Consider the following 20,947-nt stretch of genomic DNA (forward strand, 5'->3'; position numbering starts at 1 on the left):
ATTTGCAATTACTTAATTTTATCCCTCATGCACATTTACTCCATCGATACCATCATAATTAGTAAAATCGTCACGTATTGAGCTTCAATATAAATTGGTGGACTGTACTTGTCCAAATTCTTTGAGAAAAATTATTCACATTTGCTATTCAACTTTTAGTCAAGATAGAGAAACTTCGATTATGCTCTTTTTTTTCTTTTTTCTTTTTTTAATTATGTATTTTTATTTTCCAGTTGATTCCCGTATGCTAGTTTAGTTGGCATAGCAATTATGTGCGCAAGTAAAAATCATACTAGTTGATGTATTTAGTGATCATCTAGGAATATTTTGACGATTAGATGGCTTGACGACAATTAAATATGATAGATCGAGTTATAATAATAGAATTAATTGTCCTTTGTGTCAAAACTTACATAGAATTTTGAGATGCATCTCTCCATTATTTCTGCAGATTTCCCCTGTTTTTAGTTTGAAGCAAACAGTGAATATGAATGATGATGGAGTATATCAGAAACAAAATTCGTAATCTGTTTTGCATTATTGTATTTATTTCAACTAATTTCTGATAATCCCTCATCCATTCTTCGATTTTAATTTCTAGGTAAGTCTCATACATGAAGGTACTTTGACCCATTGATCTCAAACTCATATGGAGGTATATATTTTTTTTTACTATTGCAAATTCACCCCAGAAATCTATAATTTCATATATATTAATCAATATACAGCCGATAATCAACATGTACAATTTTCAATCAATACATAATGATGTCTCAATATTTTGAGTTGTTAATTTTATTTTTAAAGAAATTAAAGATTTCATATTCAATTTTACGGTATAATTTTAGTTACTAAAATTTAAATGATGACACAGGAAAGATAGAGTGGTTTTATTTTATTTTTCTTTATTCACTAATTAATGTCTTGATTGACAAGAAATAGGTTATGTATTAAAGGACCAGCTAGGGCTTTTCAATTTGCATGTACTTTTAGTAGCAATACAATGAGTTCTCTATTTCTGGCTCGTAGATTTTCAACCAATTTTCTCAGAAAATCCTCAATAAGTTCCTTGTTTCCCATCTTCAATCGCAATTACAATTCAAATTCTTCTGTCGAAAAGTCTTCCATCTTCAATCGCAATTACAATTCAAATTCTTCGAATAGTAGCACATATTTTTTATCACGGAAAATTAGGCACGAGATCTTTTCCAATTACGAAAAAGTCAAATACTATTCTTCAGAATATGATGAATTATACAAATACTTCTCATCAGACGATGGCAAAGAGTTCCTTGACAAATTATCCAAGGGCAAATATAATTCAATTCATGAGGATTTTGTTAAACAAATCCCAAAGGATTTGAATGATATCACCCTTGAGGATTTGCGCAAACTAACTGATCTATTGTTAACATCCATGGATAACTTGCGCGATACTTTTACTTTTTTTGGAATTGTAACTATAATGTTAGGGTTTCAGTGCAATAATATTCCTACGATGGTACATTTTTTTTACATTCATGTTATAGTTGATTTTGCATCGTTGAAGCAATGTGGTTCGATGGAAGAGTTCAAATTACTATTGCAGAAACAAGGCAATGGCAACGCGAAAATTAAGACGCTTGTTCTTCAGATTCTTCGAGAATTGAAGAAATCAGATGATAGCATATCTAACAAAGTGCTTTCAATTTTTTATGTGTGTTGTTGGATCTTATTTTTAGTTGTTCGTTAGGAATCAGAGGATGCTGCAATATATATATATATATTATAAATTATAGTGATTTTTCTTTACCAAATTAAAGAAGTGTGTGTGATGTTATTCGACGAATTTCATAGGGCCTTTTGGACATTATTTCAAATAGTGTTGATTTATATTTTTCTTTTTGTTGATTTGTACTTTGTTTGGACAGTTGTTATATTATTTATTCATAATGTATTGTAGTGTATTGTACGGGGTACATGAAAAGTTAGGGTAAAAGATAAATAGGATTATTAAATAATAAGTAAAAATTAAATGAGAAGAAAATATTAAGGTTATACGTGATCACACCAAATTAGTTACACAAAATCAGACTTTTTGTCGTTCCCTAACAATGAATCTAAATGATATGATACAATAAAAACACATTGTATTTAAACTAACAATACAGTGAGTAACAACTACCAACCATCCGAACAAGGTGTTACTGTTGAAATTTTGTTTGAACATTCGATTTGAATTTTTAAGTTGTATTTTTCTATCATAACCACAACCTCACACAATTTGTGAAAACTATCAAAACTCCTAATTTAATATACTATCTTACCAAATGAGTAAGTCATAGTTTATAAACAAGGTGTCCAAATTATACTAACGTATCATATATGAGTAAATTGTGTATCTTCACTTTCCTTTTATAAATAAATGATTGTGATTACATGTTACAACAAACTTTCAAACAAACAAACTTTTACAAAATTCATTGAGTAACTGATTGTTTTTTATATCACATAATACGAATAATCTCTTTAATTTTCAAAATATATCTACCAATTCACGAGTTTTAGGAAGTTAAATACTGAATTTAACAGGCAATATATATGCCTTATGCCTAATATATATTTGGCAATTCGACTAGCAAAAAGATTTCTGCGATTGCGGCTTTTAGTCAATTGCTAAGTATTGTTGTTTTAGCATGTAATTAGCATTAATAATAGTGTATTTTGTGTTGTTTGTAAGTAAGGGTGAAAGTAATTATAATATCCCTCAATATAAATAGTTTCTTGATTTTATTTTTTATTTTCTCTAGTGTATTGATCGACAAGAAATAGTCTAGATATTAAATGAGCAACTAGGTTTTTTTTTAATTTGCATAACATATAACTTTAGTAGCAATGGCGTCTCAACTGAGGTTTTCAACTAAGTTTTTTAGAAAATCCTCAATAAGAAGTTCTTTCTCTTCAATTTTCAATTACGATTACGTTTCAACCACCCCAAATTCTTCTTTCAAAAAATATTATTTGAATAGTACTAGCACATATTTCTAGCACGAAAAACTAGCTACGAGAACTTTTCTAATTACAAGTTATTCGAAAAAGTTAGATACTATTCATCATCAGAATTAGGAGACGAGAAAAAGAAGTTAGTTGATGATGATCATAATGAATTTTTTTAATTACTACTTATCATATGATGATAAAATGTTTCTCGACAAATTATCCAAGGGACACAAGGAAGTTGTTTATCAATTCCCAAAGAATTTCAACAATATCACCCTTGAGGATTTCCGCAAACAAACTGAAATGTTATTACTTAGAATCCACGAATGACTTGCGTGCAATGTCAAATGTTTTTGGATTTTTTGGTATTCTTGTGGTGATTGGGGGCATTATAATCTTCAGACAATTATACACTTTTTGTTGATGGATTGTATATCTCGATACGACAAACCTAAGCTTTGTAAGTCGATGGAGAAGCTCAAATTATCAATGCAACAACAAGGAAAGAATGTTCAGGTTTATACTCTTGTTATACAACTACTTTTGGAATTGAAGAGAATGGATGAGCACACGACGCATGTTAAGATTTCAATTCTTGGTGTACGTATGTTTTATACCCTATTGGATGGTTAAATTTATCTTTATTTGTTGTTTTGGAACTTAACTATAGGTACTATACTTTATCAAAATAAAGAATTATCACATATATGATGCATTATATCTGATGGATGGGTTGAGCCAATTATTATGTATTTCCGTTTGTTGAGTTAGTCCTGAAAAAAAATTGTAACATGCCCTGAGTGACTTTACTTTTAGTACCTTTAAATACTAGCTAAACTTTGGAAACAGTCTCTCTACCTCGTAGTGGTAAGATTTACGTAATCTCTACTCTCCCCAAACTTCACTAGGTATGTATATTGTTGTTCTGTGAAATGTCCTGGTTCAACATGTGTCCAGGACATTTACAAAGTTTAGATCAAATTTTCTAATGCTAACTGTATTTAGTGGAGTTTGTACAGCATCAAGGATTACCAGAACTAAAAGCTGGCTCCTAGGAGCTGACAGAGTGTCCAAATAGTTCAGTACCATTAAGATACCTGATCATAAGAAAAAGCCAGACATACTTCCATAGCACAATATGGTTGAACTTACCTGTGGATGAAGATTTTACTTTGAGGGCATGTCCTAAGGTAAATTATCTTTTAATCCGAGTCTTAAATCTTTTTGATGATTCAGAATTTAGTTATTGTAAATTATCATCTTAGTTGAATTCATGGTTTAGTCACACTCTCCCTTACACTGGTACTTGATAGTAATTGAGTCTCTGGTCTCACCATCTGCTAACCTGCCTGAGTTTAAAAGTTCCAATCTTGAATATGCAGAAACCTACTCAATTTACAATTTTTTAAGATTTCTAGCAAGTATATGACTGTAACACTACTTCTTTTCTTTTGGCATAATATCAAATATTATTCAGCAAAGTCAAACAATTTTGTAGGTTGCACTCTTTCTATCTCTACAGAAAATTGATGACCTATTTAAGCAACAAACAATTAGAAAGGGCTTTCTGATCGTAAAGACTGTAACTAGTAACCAACACATCCCTTTTTATAGTCATGATACATTCACAAACTCAATCAACTCTAAGTTGAAATTCAATTTAGAAAGACTTGCAGGAGACAAGATAAATATCTGATAGTAGATTGGTTCATCTAAAGTTAAAATAACACTACAATTTCGGATAACTTATCCCGTGATTTTATGCCAAACAAACACGAGATAAATGCATCTTTAGATTAATCCCGAAATTAGTTATCCCTAATCCCTTATACCAAACAAGCCCTAAAAGATACTTATCCAAACCGGGTGTTTTGTATTGTTACCTCAAGGTGCAGGGAAGCGTACTCCTAAAACATATAGGAAAAGGAAATCATTATAAATGGATATCACTGTGCACGGGTCCTACCCCAAACCACAATAATTTATTATACGAAATCTTATTTTGCGAAAGACGATTTTCACATCTCAAACTTGAGAGCTCCTAATCATATGAAACCAACTTTACTCTTATCCAAAACTCCCCTTCTTTGGATACATTTATTCCTTCCTAAAGTTACATGGCAACAACGAGGAGTCATGAACAAGCGCAAAGTTTACATGATATGGCTTTAAGTGATCAAGAACATTGAACATAGAAGTTTACATGCACTTTAAGTGGCATTTGCAAATATTGTTTGTCTATATATGTGAATGATTTGACATCTCATTATTTAGTCAATCAAGTGATCTAAAAACTAATTTAGAACTAGAATAGTAACAATATCAAAATGAGCTTAAGTAGAAGCAAATGAACTGAATTTGTTTTTTAGAAAGAGTTTTACTCCTAATGTTAGGAGTCTTTCCGATGCAATATGAATAGATAGTCACATAATGTCATAGATAAAATCTCACATAGGAGCTATTACATATTATTATTTCTTATAATAATATACATCATATCTATTATTTTTATGAATAATTTTAAACATCTTATAAATATTTTCATCAAGATTTATTTATAATATTTATTTATGAAGCAAAAAAGTTCCAAGCAAAAAGTATTCTGAACAAAAAATATTTTGAACATGAACGTTATTTTATTCTCCTTCCCCACCTTGTCTTTTGATTTTATTTTCATGTATGTTTAATAATCAAACCAAATCGATAACAACCAAATAGATAAATGTATATTAAATCAGATTTGATTTTAATAATTTAAAAACGAATTATATTAATTTGATTTTAATTTTGGGCTAATAACCGACCCAAATGTCAATTTTCTTGCCAATAATTTCCTAGTTGTCCATCAAGATTAAAAAAAATCTCACAAGCTTTCAATTGACCTGAAATGTTATTGATATCTTCTAAATAACTAGTATACCTAAAACGGAGTAGAGTAACTTTGTGGCTATTCAGGCAATAATAAAATTTTGAATTGTATATAACATAACTTTAAAGCATGAATATAACATTATTTAGGGAAATTGCAACTATATTAAATTATAATTTAATCATTGAGATAATTTGCATATAGGAAACCATGATCAAATTAAAAATAGTAAATGCTACTATTGTCCATAATTTATTAGACGAAAAAAGAAGAAGATTCTGATATAAAATTTACAATAGATTGAATTATGAGATAATCAAAATCTCTTTCTATCCCAACAATGTCTTCTGAGAGAACGAGAGTCATGAGACATTGTTGTTACGATACCAAATTTTATGGAGGACCTTTTATCCTGCACTATTTAATAGTGTATTTCAAAAGGTATATATGTGCCCATGTGGACACATTACTATTTATAATAATGTAATATTTATGATGTCCATGTGAGCACATTTATACCTTTAAAATACACTATTAAATAGTTCAGGGGGTAAAAGGTCTTTTCCAAAGTTTGATATTGTTACATCAATTTCGGTCAAAGTTTGGATATATTTCAGACTTTTTTCCCTTTTTTTTAATACCCTACTTAGGGTACTTTGATCCTTCCAAGTGTGCTATTACTTCAGCAGATCTGAATTTGGGGGGTTTGGGCTTTAGAGTGAGCCGCCCTTGTTCCTAAAAACATATAGGAAAAAGAAAAAATAAACAAACGGGAGTCCTAAACAATATAGGAAAAGGAAAAAATAATTTAGTAAATTTGTTGGAAGTCCTAAACAATATTGGAAAAAGGGAAAAAATTTCTAAAAATCGTACAATTCAAAAATGGAAATTATTGAAAAGGTTAATTTTGTAGCACTCCTAGTCCTAAAAGATGTGAAAAAAAGTTTCCAAAAAAATCTTATAAGAGGGGTTTGATGAGTTAAAGTTTCTTATTACACTTTAACAAATTACTTTTTTTCCTTTCATAATTGTTTTTCTTGTTCGAGTGAGTGTGAGAAGAATGGATATATTTTCCTTTCATAATTGTTGTTGTTGTTCGAGTGAGTGTGAGAAGAATGGATATTGAAAGAGTTTTCATGAGTTGTTACAAGATCGAGGAGCAGCCTGATGATATTTTCAATTTGATCGAATTAGCTCTGCGTGTTGGCGCATTCAAGTATCAGCCACAGTTCGAAAAGCGCAAAGCCAGGATAATCAAGTTCCTCATGAATCCCTCCATAACATCAACTGATGATGATTATGATGATGAAGAAGAGGTTATCGAGGACAATGTTGGTGATCAAGATGACGTGACCAGCATTGAAGAGCCTGAGAAAGAAGGAGAAGAAGGTGGGTTAGGAACACAACAAATAACTGCAGAAAGCAACAAACCCTTGGTGACGAAGATTAGAATAGTCATCCGCAAGTCTGTACAAGTTGCTCCTGCGGAGAAACAGAACAATTGCAGTGCAATAACAGAAAGCAGCACAGAGTTGAAGAAAACTGACTTGGTTCAACAATTGGATAAACAAGGAACACCACAGTCCCATAATAGTACTACTATGCCATCAAGAAAGAGGATGAACGAGTCCACCAAACGAGTACAAGTTGCTCCTCCTCGTGTAAGACTTCTTTCTGATTTATCTTTCGAGAAGCACCTTGACAGAGACAAGCAGAGCCACAAAGGTTTTAAGAAAATGGAGTGTGATCATCACACAGAAAAGAAGAGAGAAGAAGGAGCACAACAGACCCAACGCACGAGAAAAGAGTGCACCACTGGTTTAACAAAGATGAATGTGGCCACCAAACCTGTACAAGTTGTGAAATCGATGCAAAAAGGAACACAAAGCATCAATGATATGAAGAAAAAGTTTGAATCAAGCAAGAGGAAATTTGAGGAAAGGTTAGCAGAGCAAAGGGAAGCCAAGAGAAGGATAATAATGGTTAACTTTCATGATATGCCTAAACTTGCTAATGACGACTCTCGTGCTCCCATAAGACGTTGTTGGGGGTAAGAGGAGGTTTTGATATTCCCATGGTTCAATCTGTTGTAAATTTCACAACAGAATCCTTATTTTGGTCTTATAAATTGTGGACAGTAGGATCCTATATGTGAATTATCTCAATCTTTGAAATAATATAGTTGCAATTTCTCAAATGGTGTTATATGTCATGATTTAAAGTTGTTATATATAACTCAGAATTTCAATAATGTCTTTTATCTTCTTAATCCAACTCTTGGTTTTTACTCATACTAGCATTACAGTAATGTATGAAATATTTAGATCCTGAATAGGCACAAAGTTGCTCTGTTTGCTAGTTGTTTTACGCGTAACAACTATTCAGAAGACATCACTTGCACTTTCAGGTCGATTATATTTTACATCCTAATCCTCAGTTGGAATTCTTTTTACATGATTTTGGTTTAGTTCCTCCATTGGAATTCTTTTTACATGACTTTGGTTTAGTCGATTTTCAAATATTGGGGTCATTTGGAAACCGAGACATATTACTAGTTTTACTATTTACTTTTATATAATTTGTATGCTATACAAAATACTCGTACAATTCATTACCACTTATCCAACATTAACCTGATACATCCCTAAAGATACAATAAATAGATGACAATTTTACTATATCAGCTTCTATTAATTTTTCAATCTGGTTGAACAAAAGGGAACATCTACCTTCGATAGTGTACGAGTAGAAGTGGATGGAGGAAATACTTGAAGCTCTCTCATTTCGTTGTCACATCTTCAACCCATAACACCAAATTTTACACTATAATAGTCGAAGTGGTATGAAGGATTTCATATGGGTGAAGGAAACAAATGAAATACCTGCATTTTAATCTCCACAGGGACACGTGGCTTAGATCAAAATGCATATTGAAAAATACTGGAGGTGATCCAAAATCACCAGTCCAATTACTACCTCGAATACAAAATTACAAAAACTTGGCAAAAGTAGATAACAAAATGATAACAGTAGAATTGTCCTTTTCAAGTATCTCCAATTCTTTTTGAAGCTCCGAAAACAATAAATGCTAAATCATCAAACTAATTCGTACTGAATGCACATCTCAACTAGCAAGCATATTATTGAACCAAAAGATGAAATGTAAAATGAAATGGAGATTTTGCTTTTTCTTTTTATCTTTTTGTCTTCTAATTTTTTTCCTTTTTTTGACTTAATCAAGAATGAAATTTCAAAGGTTCACTAATCCAATAAACAGCCCATTTCCACCTATTCACAGATTCCAGCTCGAACTTAACACAACTCCTTCAGCCACCTGCCTCCAACAATCTGATAATAACTACTTCAAAAATCTAATCCAAAAACATTTACCCAATGCCTCTTCCACCCAACTCTAGCGAAATAACAATAAGATAAAAGTAAAATCAGTAACACTCCCGTTCATGATTACGTGACATGAACATTCACTCCCCATCTTGATTGATTCACCAGATGAAGCAATCATGTACATTGCGCCAAGTATGTTGGACTTCAACCTTTCTTAAAAAGAGCTGGATTCTCAGAGAGATAGGAAAGAGGTAACAGCTATAATCAACTAAGCCGCAGTGGAATTTCCATTTGTCTTGGATTCTGTTCGTACATATGTCATACTCCGAGGAATGGGAGAAGGAACTGCATTACTCGAGGGTGTAGCCAAACCAGAGTTCTCAGTCGATGTGGGCTGAGCATCTCGTTTCCATTGCATACTTCTAGCACCAGGCCTCATTGGGAGCCGGGACCTGTACAAAGTGGGAGAGCCTCTAGGAAAAGGAACCCGACCAAACCTAGAAATGGCAAAGGCACCACCTCTCGTAACACGAGGCCAGACAGTGCCAGATGCTGCTTCAGGAGTAGCAGAGCTTTTCCTTACAACCTGTATAAAAGAACTCGATGATTAAATAAACAGAAATGTCCCTCAAATATAGAGATGTACAAATGCTAAAAGAGCCTTGCACAAATTGCTAAAAGAATAGAGACTTCCTTTTACTCGGGGTTTATCTTGATACTTCAGTTGCCAACAATTTTAGAAGCGTAAATTATTAAAAGCATAGCCTTCTTTTTAAGTCTTATATTCTTCTAATTTCCCCAACTTATGGGGGATGGGAGCATCAAATTAGTTTACATAATTCACATCACATGGTGAAGTGAATATTTGAACAATCGTAAAAGATCACCAAAATATTCTTGATATTGTTGGCAAAGAGGCGCAACAAAAGTTTATTGATATTGTTGGCAAAGAGAGACTGTACCTCCGCATTCTCATCGAAATGGGAGTGAACCTCTTTTTTTTTCTTTTTAACGAGTCAACTCTTGGTGAATCCTGAACAACTTTTCCAAAAGCTAAATATGGAGTTTTTGGCTAAAATCATCCCTAAAGTATATGACTTAAACCTAAACTACATCCTTGTGTTATATAAGTGAACAAAAAAAATCCTTGCACTATCCAAAAAGTTGCAAAATTCATCCTTTTGCCTATTTTTTTTAAGCTGAATGAATATATGTACACATAGTTAAGCTAGTCAAGTTGGGTGATTTTTCAATTTTTTAGAAATTGAGGGAGACAAAATATATTCAAATTCTAAATATTCATTGTAAAAAGTATGGCCAAATACAACTCCAAATTCAAAAATTTCAAATAAAGTAATTATTTTTTTATTTTCATAACCAAATGCCTACGTAATTTCACCAAATTTCCAGCATATCTGTACATCATATAAAATGTGAATTGCATTGTACATAACATGCATATGTACTAAATATTTTATAAAGAATATCTCTAAATAGTTGGACGTAATATTTTTTATTTTTACCATCAGAACCTACTGTATAAATATTTCAAAGACTTGTGTATTGTTGCAAGTCAATTTACTTGATGATGCAAAAAATATATAAACTAACACACAAAATTTAAATTCTAAGAATGGCACATTCATTTCCTATCCATGTTCTTATTTTTTTAGGTAACTTTGATCTTCTCATCGTGGCTAGGACATGACCAAATTAAAAAAAAAAAAATTATTGGCTCAATCAGTTTCTTAACAAAAATAGACAGAAGGATAATTCTTTTTATTTTTGGATAGTATATGGATGTTTTTTGCTCACTTAGATAATATAAGGATGTACATTAGATTTGAGTCATAGTTGAGGGATGATATTAGCAAGGGATAACAGATTGGATCCACAAGATTTACCAAACCAAATCACTAGTATATTGTTTTCAGAATGAAGGAATGCAATTCTTACCTCACAGCGGGGTCAGTGCATCATTGTAACTGCAGTTCATACATCTGCACACCCACTATTTTTATGCATGTAGACGTTCATAACACACGAGCACTTGAATACTTTGAAGGGATTTTGACTTGTGTCGACTCTAAATCCTGATTACATAGATTCTAAATCTCTTCCATATGAAAAGTTAACATTAAAGAATTCTCAAGTTCTTCAACCTTGGGATTTGGAACAGATTCATCCAAATGGAATCTTGAGCTTACACCATAAATTGGAAAATGAAGAGACAAAACCCTACTTAACCTAAACCATCACATACTATCACCACCCTAACATACTCACACTATCACCCCCACCCCCACACACCCCAAAAAAAAAAACTTATAACAATGATCTTACTTTATATGTTTAAGAAACCCTTATAGCACTAAGCCACTATTTGTCTTTTCCAGAGTTCCAACTTACCTTTCCCTAGTTAGTAATCATCATTACATAGAAGGTTGCAGTAAATCCAACATAAAATTTGAGACGTGCAAGTCCTGCACAAAGTAGTTCCTTTTGGGGGGTTCTATTTCCCAAAGTGTTTTCCATGTTAACTTATTATTTGTCTTTTCCAGAAATTCCACTTATCTATCCCTACTTAGTAATCATCATTACATAGAAGGTTGCAGTAAATCCCACATAAAATTTGAGAAGTGCAAGTCCTGCCAAAGTAGTTCCTTTTGGGGGGTTCTATTTCCCAAAGTGTTTTCCATGTTAACTTATTATTTGTCTTTTCCAGAAAATTCCACTTATCTATCCCTACTTAGTAATCATCATTACATAGAAGGTTGCAGTAAATCCCACATAAAATTTGAGAAGTGCAAGTCCTGCCAAAGTAGTTCCTTTTGGGGGGTTCTATTTCCCCAAGTGTTTTCCATGTTAACAGCTTATTATTTGGATAATTAACTTCTCTGAAACCTACACATTTTTTGCTTCAATTCCAAACACCATAATATAACAAGAAATTGAGAAGTTCCCATAAAAGTGACCAAGCAAGACCTAGGTCTCCATACCACTTTGACACTATTGTACTCATCCCAACTAAAACAAGGATGAAAGCTATGCACCAAAGGGTGTAAGATTAGTGGTCAATGAAGTTGGTGCGCCCGTCCAGGGTTCAAATTCCAACAGATACAGCACACATGAAGTAATTTATTCAGATCCGCCTAGGCCTTGGTAGCAGAGTTACCTTGCATACCCAATACTTGAGCTAGTGGGAGGTAGCAAGTACCGGCAAAATAGTCAAGGTGTACTCGTAAGCTTCCTGCGGTTCAGTAAGCATTTTTTATATATACTGCAAACAAACTTCTTAGTCGTACTTCCATCAAATGCTTGGCGCTGAAAAGTGATTGCATGGGCTATGCCGCGATGGAATGCTACTGCATATATTCATACTCCACTTAGTTTGCGTTATTTGCACTCCCTTTCCATCCCATGTTTTAGCAATTGATTTTGGGGTACAGTCAAATGTCTGATATTGGAAAACGTTCGCTTTTACTTATGACGAGGGCTTCAAACATTCTAAAGCATTAACATCTTGTACCCTCTTGCAGAAGGTTTGGGAATGTACTATCATATATGTTGACTTTCAGCAGCAGCAACAACAACAACAACAAACCCAGTGTAGTGACTGTAGTCACACAAGTGGGGTCTAGGGAGGATAGAGTGGACGCAGTTCACGCAGACCTTACCCCTACCTTGTGTGAGATAGAGAGGTTGATATGTTGACTTTAAGCAGTCAACAGTAAATTGAAACTGCAAGGAACAGATCAACCCTCTTATCTCTTTTTTACTTTAAAGATGTGGGGAGAGTCCACTTCAAACCCAACGACTTAAAACCAAATTAGCAGATCATCACTAAGAAAATCAGTTAACTTGTAGCTGAAAACGAGTAAGACTTGAAGGGAGGATGTTAAAGGACCAAAACAATAACACACACCCCAAAAAGGTATATACCTTCACCAACTTATGACATCATATAGCAGTCAAGACAAAATCCACGCACCAACTTATGGCAAATAATATCATCTGCTTTTTAGAACATACCTTCAGAATGCGTGACATGAACGATGTTCCATCAAGTGATAAAGCATTCTCTGCAGATTCTTTTCTCATGAACTCTACATAAGCTGACCTGTTTATGTTATGTATTTAGACATTAGCACTCAATAATATCAGACAAAAGATTGATAAAAGGTAATGAAAATAGTAACTGACCCTTTGGGTTGCCCAGTTCCAGCATCAGTCAGGATTACCACTTTAAGCACTTCTCCAAATTTATTGAAGTGCCGAGAAAGGCTATCCTTTGTAGCAGCAAAATGAACCTGACACAAACAACGGAAACAAATTAAATGTTTTTCAGCAATTGAGCGACAAAGAATATACCTAGTGAATCAGACCAATAGTTAGCTGACAGAACTTACATTGTTAACAAAGATGGTTCGTGAATCAGCATCTTCTGTAGGTGCACCAGTAGAATACAAACCTGATATACCAGAAAATGACCTACATATAAGATAAAGAAACAAAGAAGGTACCTAGGGAATAGCATACTGGGAGTACTACACATATATTAAAGCAGTGATTAGACCAATAATTTGCCGCACAAGTTAAGAGTATCTCATGCAAAGCATAATGAAAGCAATAAAGCCTAACCTCAATCTTTTTTTTTTGATAAGATAAGTGGTATTAATAACAGCATCGGGAAGATGCAAAATTTACAAGATATGGCATTTGAGCTTACAAAAAAATCTCTGGCTAACTATACAAACTATCTAAGCCAGACCTCAATCTTAATATTAACAAACTAATCTTATAACAAATTAATCTTAATATTTATCTAGAAGTAGTTTAAAAGTGATTTAATATGCCTAGAAAGTAGAAGCACATGTAACTAGGGAAGATCAAACTCACCCTGATTAAGAAAACCTGTCTTCTGAGATTCCTTCTGCGTCTCCACATATGGTTTGACCTAACAAAGAACATATACATTTAAGTATTTTCTGGAGACTACAAAGATTTTAGCACATAATGAGATCATAACAGCGTATAGATATCATACAATTCCGTTAGTAGCTGCAATAGGATTAGTGCTCTCTTTTGTCAACAGTATATCAGGTTTCTCGGCCAAGCCTTCACTGCTTTGGGCAGATCTCCGATTCTCTATCTCAAATGACTGTCTTGCCTCCTGATACTGAGGTGATTTCCAGGTATTCACATTTAACGGGATATTCATTGGCTGGTGAGGAGCACCAGGAGCAAATGTAGGTTGATCCTGGTCCTTCTGTGACTTGTCCAAAATATCATCCACATTGTAAGCAATGTCATGCTCGAGTATAAGCGGATTCTCACCTATGTTTTTAACAGGTGCACCAGTTCTAGAGGCATCAAAAGCCCTTCTATTCACAGCACTGCTACCACGACTAGCCTCATCATCCGATGCTGAATCATAAACAACCACAGCATCATCATGTAACATAGATTTCCCAATATGCTTTCCACTATAATCCCTTCTGTGAAGGTAAGTTGAGTACGCCTCGCTTGCATCAGCAAAAGATTGATCTTGTACATCTTCAGTAACAGCTTGCATAGATTCTTCCATTGAAGGGATTGAATGATCGGGAACATCAGTAGCACGACCCAGCCTATCAAACACATTAACGGACGATCTAACTTTTGTTACATCTTTTGCAGCTTCTGCAACAGCTCTAATAGCAGTGGCCAAGGCAGTTGGTGCTCTTGCAACCGACCGTATCCTCTGTGGGCGTTCTGGAAGGGATGAGTCATCCACAGATGTAGAGACCACAGAGCGAAGACGCTTTAGTGAAGGTGAGGGAGCTAGAGTGGAATTGGATGGCCTATTAGTAGCCACAGCATCTCTTACTGCAAATTGCAGCAACCTCCGAGTAGCAGCAATTGATGTTTGACGACTGCTTTCCCTCTATCAAAAGCAAACAAATTAATCAAAAGCTGATGACGTGAAGTAGTGATTTGGAATACAAAGCCAAAAGGATAACTCGAATCATGTTTTCTCTTGCTTTCATGAATTAGATTTTTTTTTAAAGAACTCTAGTACTGAACTGAAACAGTTTATATGCAATTCCTCTTGCAATACCTAGTTATTTTACTCAATCCTTGTTCAAAAAAGTAATCCAAAGTTATCATATACAAAAATTCCAAAGGGCAAGCCACAGACGGATCTCTCGGTTATCAAAAAAAAAAATATATAGGCAAAAAAAATGCATAACCATGTATTATATGGTATCATATGATAGAGAGTCTGTCTACGAACAGCGAAATAAGGATTTTGAAAAGAAAAAGTATTGTTAGCACTGAGAATACAATAACATTGGAAAGACTACTAACTAACCACAATAAGTAAAAAGTAGCAACACACTAAAGGTCAACAAAATTCCTGAAATTTTCAGAAGACAGTAGTGTGGGATACAACCAAAGCAAATCACAGGGTAATTCATTTTAAACTGTGTTCTAATTGGCATGGGAGTTCAACCAACTCGAATTTCTGAAGAAAGAAAAATCACCAAAGTGAAGAAAATATAATGGAGGGTAAAAGCATAAGATAAACAATACTAGAAACAAGAGAAACTGATTACAGAAAAACACTCCAAACCCAGCCCACACACAGAGGAAGGGAGAACTCACGATCTAATCAATATGGCGTTCCAAATACATACCATGACACGAAAATAATTCGAAATGAAGCTTTTACCCTAATGATGCTGCCAACACACCTTTATATAGCCCAATCATCAGAAACAATAAATAAAATTGCAAGGACACAAGTTAGTTATTGTTTGTAATCTACATAAGTATTGTCAACGACGACAAAATCATTTAAAGCTTCACACTAGTGAACTTGACACTTGGTTAAAACAGATGGGAAAAGTGAAGGGAAGTGATTTTTTTAGTATGGTGGTGTCCGGGCCAACTTGTGCAAACCTCATTATTCCACCAGGTACTTGCTACCTCCCTCCAGCACATGTACCAAGTAACTATGCCTACCAAAGCTTAGACATATGGGAAGAACTCACTTGGTAGCTTTTGTCTCTGCTTGGACTTAAATCATGGTCTCCAAGGTTTACACTCACTTCATTGACCACTAGGTCATGCACTTGAGTGCTTAGAGAAAGTGATTATGCAAATGGCATTATCAACCATGCATCAACAAAATACACAACCAGGTAAGATGTTACTATAAACTATATACATTTCAAAACATGTAAAAAAACAACAATCTGGAATGTTTCTCTGGAGTGATTAATGGGTGGAAAACTTTCGGGCTTAAGGGCTTTCACCCACATTGTCACCTCCAGTTACAATCGAGAAATAGTCCAAAAAAAATGAAGGGACAGGCTGATTTCTCCATGGAAGCCAAGACCGAATTAGCATGACAAATAAAGGACAACAGCAAAACCAGCTCAATAAACCAATCACTCCATAAACCACGTGGGTAGATAGGGCTTAACTGAATTTTATGCTCTCCATAAAGTAAAAGGCAGCTACTTACTTTGCATCAATAAATACAGTAGGAAATGGAACCCCAAGCTTCTATTCAAGTACAAACGCCTTCGTCTCCACCATCCATAATGAGAAAAGACAGCATTTCTGAGCCCGAATTCCGAAAACAGAGAAAGCCGCAAACTTTTACTTAGTGTTTTTCTAACACGACTATATGTATAGTTATTCCCAGACCGACAAGTAACAGATCTAACAATGGTTGTCCACAATGTGAGATATAGAGGCGCTAGCTAAATGAAAGAGTCAGATTAGGCATGCACCTTTGGAATGGAAATGATCAAAAAGTAAAAAATCAGCACAACATTCAGCTTAAAAACATGACGAGTTTATAATTATTCAATTACGAAATTCTCCTTCATGGCATTATGAAAACTCAGTAGCATTCTTTTGATTCTCAAAACAAAGCAATGCATAGAGATTCTAGAAACCTTTTTTGGCTTTTCTTCAGGTCTGCTTCTTTTTCTCAAAAGTTCTGGCTGAGGGGAGAGGGATCGCTTTGCATGACCAACTTTTCGATGAGCTTCCTCCTCCTTAGGAATGTTTTCGGCCAAAGAACTACGTAGAGAAGGGTGTCCATCGCTAACAAGCCCTTTCCACTCCCTTCGGATACGGCTTTTAGATTTATTTGATTTCTCTTTATCAGCATCAGTGTCCAGGTGGTGCACATCATTCTTTGCAGGCTGCTCCACAATAGCGGGTTTCGTTTTTGCCCCTCCTCCTGTATCAGAATCCTTTTGTTGCACATACAGATCTATATTTGATCCCAGGTGATCCCACAGCCTAAATAGCATTACCAAGAATCAGAATAGTAAAATAAATACTTAGCTCAGAACACATACTGTTAAGCGAAATATGGCTGTTATATTACCAATCAACAAAGGAGACACTGTCTTCTCCAAGAAAAACATTCAATTCATTTCTTGCTTCTTCTTTACGCCTACCATTTTTTAACAAGACTATGACATATTCCTGCAGGTGCATAGCAAAAAATTAGCATCATAAACTTTAAGGAGAAAACTGGCACACCCATAATGAACGCCGCATCAAGAAGTATCTGTAATAACTAGACTCGAAATCTGATGTTATACAATAATCTGATACAACTAAAATGAGGCTCCAAAGATGCACAGAACAACATAATAAACCAAAGAGTGAGGATGATCAAATATCATGTGCAGAAGAAAATACATGCATCTAAACGAACAAACGGTGGGATCCTTCACATGCATGGCTATGAGATATATCAACATTAATTGTCCTCAAATTTAGAATAACAACAAATTCCAATAACATAGTACATGAATAATTCTGATATGTCACATGACAATTCTTGCTAGTTGACAACTTGGCATTACATCAAAATGATGCTTTAATATAATGAAAGCTTAAAGTTCCAAACCGGAATATAGCAGAGTGTTCTGGTTACAGAAAAAGAACCAGAAGCTCCGCATGATGCCAACCATGGCTTGCAAGGACCTTATAAATGAGGCGGGTTTTAGCATGAGACAACATACACTTGATACATGCCCCTTAAGAAACATCTCATAAAATTGGAACTTTTGCATAGTAGTAGCTACTAAGAGTTTGTCTAAAGTAGAAATAAATAAAGAGTTAATATCCATTTTTACCGTCTATGCATTTTGTAGGTTATTTTCAAAAAAAAAATGGTGTTCAAGCAAGCTTGCATGCACTAATTTGAGGTACCTTGCTACCCCTACTCACACAAGTACCAGGTAACTACGTCCACTAAGAATTTCATGACCTGCTTATTAAAACCCAGTAATCAAAATGAGGAAGTTACAAATCAAATGTATGTGAGCATCTAAACTTGAATGTTAGAGGATGAGCGAACCTTTTTACGAGGCAATGTTCAGTAAGAAAAAGCTGATCACTATCAACAACATATATAGATTCATAGAATAGGCAGCTTCTCCCTTATCCGTATAATAATATATCTCTGTTGCATATACGAAACATAATATGTGTAGCGTAACTTGCACCACCAGAATGGTGCACTATACAGTTTAAATGACCTATTGCATCCATGTTGCCAAACTTACAAACAAATTTATAATATAAATTAAAGTCAACCCTCATCTTCAATCTTAATGTAATGTGTGATAACCTCACATAAAACGGATGTGGTGCAGGGGATGAGGCTGCTACTACCTTAACCAAATGGCACAGGTTTGAGCCATGGGTATGGAATATGGAAAAATCCTGAGTAGGGAGAACTTCCCTCCAAATGGATCCCTACACGGCGCGAATCCGGAATAGTCAGGCTCCAACGCGGGTACCAGGTACCGGACACCAGGTGGGAGCCCCCCCAAAAAAATGTGATAACCTCCCTAAAGTTTTTAATGTCAGGAATAAGCAGCTTTTAGGTGCCTCACTTGACATAAGTCTTTTTGCCCAAAATAACTATACACGGTTGTGAGCGATAGTGAACTTCTTAAGTGGATTGAATCCTTCAAAACAATGAACATGGATGAGTTCTTTTTATATAAGCAAATAAGAACATTAGTCCTCAAACAACAAAAACAGAGCTAGTGAGGAACGACAAATGATGGGAGCTTCAAACAATTTGAAATAAATATGAATGTTTTTTGTGTGTTTACTGCACACTGAGCACAGAACTAGGGAATGCCCTGCATAAGACCTATATCCTAGGTTCTTCAGGAGCAATTTTTGTGACCAGTAGACAACCTATTGTCCAATAAAACATTATTATGCTGTAAATACTGATATAAGAGTATCATTCTTTTCAAGGCCTCTCAGATCCACAACCAAAAAAAAAATACAAATCGGAATTTTAAAACTTATATGTTCCACAAGTAGAGAGTTCATAACAATGTCATGTAAGATAAGAGGTCAATTTCACTGTAACTTGGATACTATAATTGCACAAAACGTTATCCAAATACTGAAGCAACTCAATGATCAAAAAACTCTAAGGATTGCACGCCTTTCTCAATGTAGAAACAAATTCTTCAATAGATTGAAACGCCTATACTAATACACAATTAAATCTGTAATCCATACTAATGGCAATAACAACTTTGAAGCTTATTTCATACTTTTTAATCAACATATTCCGCAATCCAATTAGATTATGGAAGCAGTAACAACAAAAGAAACTTGCACAAACTCAAAAATCACGTTTGTGGAATTCTTAAACACAGTCTAAAAGGTAAATGCTGGTGAAGCAAATACCGAAATCAATCCATTTAAACTCAATACTACATCAAAATTATACTCGTACTATTCTTCACTACAACAACAACTTGCATCCAAAAAATTTCAACAATATGTTCCGTAATCCGATATTGTTGTTCCAAGCCCTAGAAAAAAAACCATACCACAAGAGTATCATCCGTGTAGTCACCCATGAACTCCTTGAGTTTCTCATTAACTCGTTCCCGGAGCTTCGCAAATCCTTCAGCAGTGAAATTAACCCTAAACGTCCGATCATCTTCTCCATCTCCACTCCCCATTATTTCACCAAAAATCCCTAATTCGATTTCCTAGATGATGATTCTCCAACACGATTCAACAAACAAAAAACGTACCGATTATTCCAAAATTCTCTTTGATTTCTCAAATACGAATTCGCATCAAAAACCCTAACAACTTCAAAGTTATACTGAGAAGTGATTATAGAATGAGAAGATTCAATAATATGAATCGAGGAAAATGCTTTCCGCTGATTGGCTAGGAATTTTTCCGGGAATCAATTCATGGCGGAGACGAAAAGGAAAAAAACGAGAAACCCCAAAACCTTTGGGGAAGGAACTCGTAATATAGTGTTAAAATGACTTCTAACCCTATGTATCACGAGAGAAGTGACCTACATTATTATTCTACCGCAAAATAGGTAAAAAATATTCTCAAATTCTTTCAATGTTTGTGTTTTCTGAGTTGAGTCTGTCATGTGGTCTTGTCTCGTGCGATTTAAATTTTTGATGTGATTCATAGGCTATTATTTCATGAAAATTTATTCAGTACGTACAAAGTGTTTACCACATAATGTTCATCTGAAAAGACAGAGGTAGTAGTGACTGAAAATTATTTTGAAATTCCAAAAAGAAAAAAAATTATTTTTTTCGTCAAAGAAATTTTTTTCAATTTTTAAATGTTAGTTTTAACATTGAAGATGACATGACAAAAATAAGTCAAAATTACCGTTGAACTATTAAAAATCGTTTAATGTTATAGTTATGTAACGGTGGA

At 34.3% G+C, this 20,947-nt stretch overlaps 1 protein-coding gene across 1 annotated transcript; it reads right to left on the minus strand.

The window, feature by feature from the left end:
- Window positions 1–8,837: 8,837 nt before the first annotated feature.
- Window positions 8,838–20,546, minus strand: LOC102596742 (uncharacterized). The gene is made up of 9 exons (XM_006345404.2): window positions 20,077–20,546; window positions 17,586–17,686; window positions 17,146–17,497; window positions 14,241–15,119; window positions 14,093–14,150; window positions 13,603–13,664; window positions 13,397–13,503; window positions 13,226–13,313; window positions 8,838–9,779 (listed from the first exon to the last, which is right to left on the minus strand). The coding sequence occupies exons 1-9, from the start codon at window positions 20,209–20,211 to the stop codon at window positions 9,462–9,464; spliced, it is 2,100 nt and encodes a 699-aa protein (XP_006345466.1). The 5' UTR covers window positions 20,212–20,546; the 3' UTR covers window positions 8,838–9,461.
- Between the last annotated feature and the right edge of the window lie 401 nt (window positions 20,547–20,947).

This window comes from Solanum tuberosum, unplaced genomic scaffold (assembly GCF_000226075.1).
Source record: "Solanum tuberosum cultivar DM 1-3 516 R44 unplaced genomic scaffold, SolTub_3.0 scf00068, whole genome shotgun sequence".
Lineage (NCBI taxonomy): Eukaryota > Viridiplantae > Streptophyta > Magnoliopsida > Solanales > Solanaceae > Solanum > Solanum tuberosum.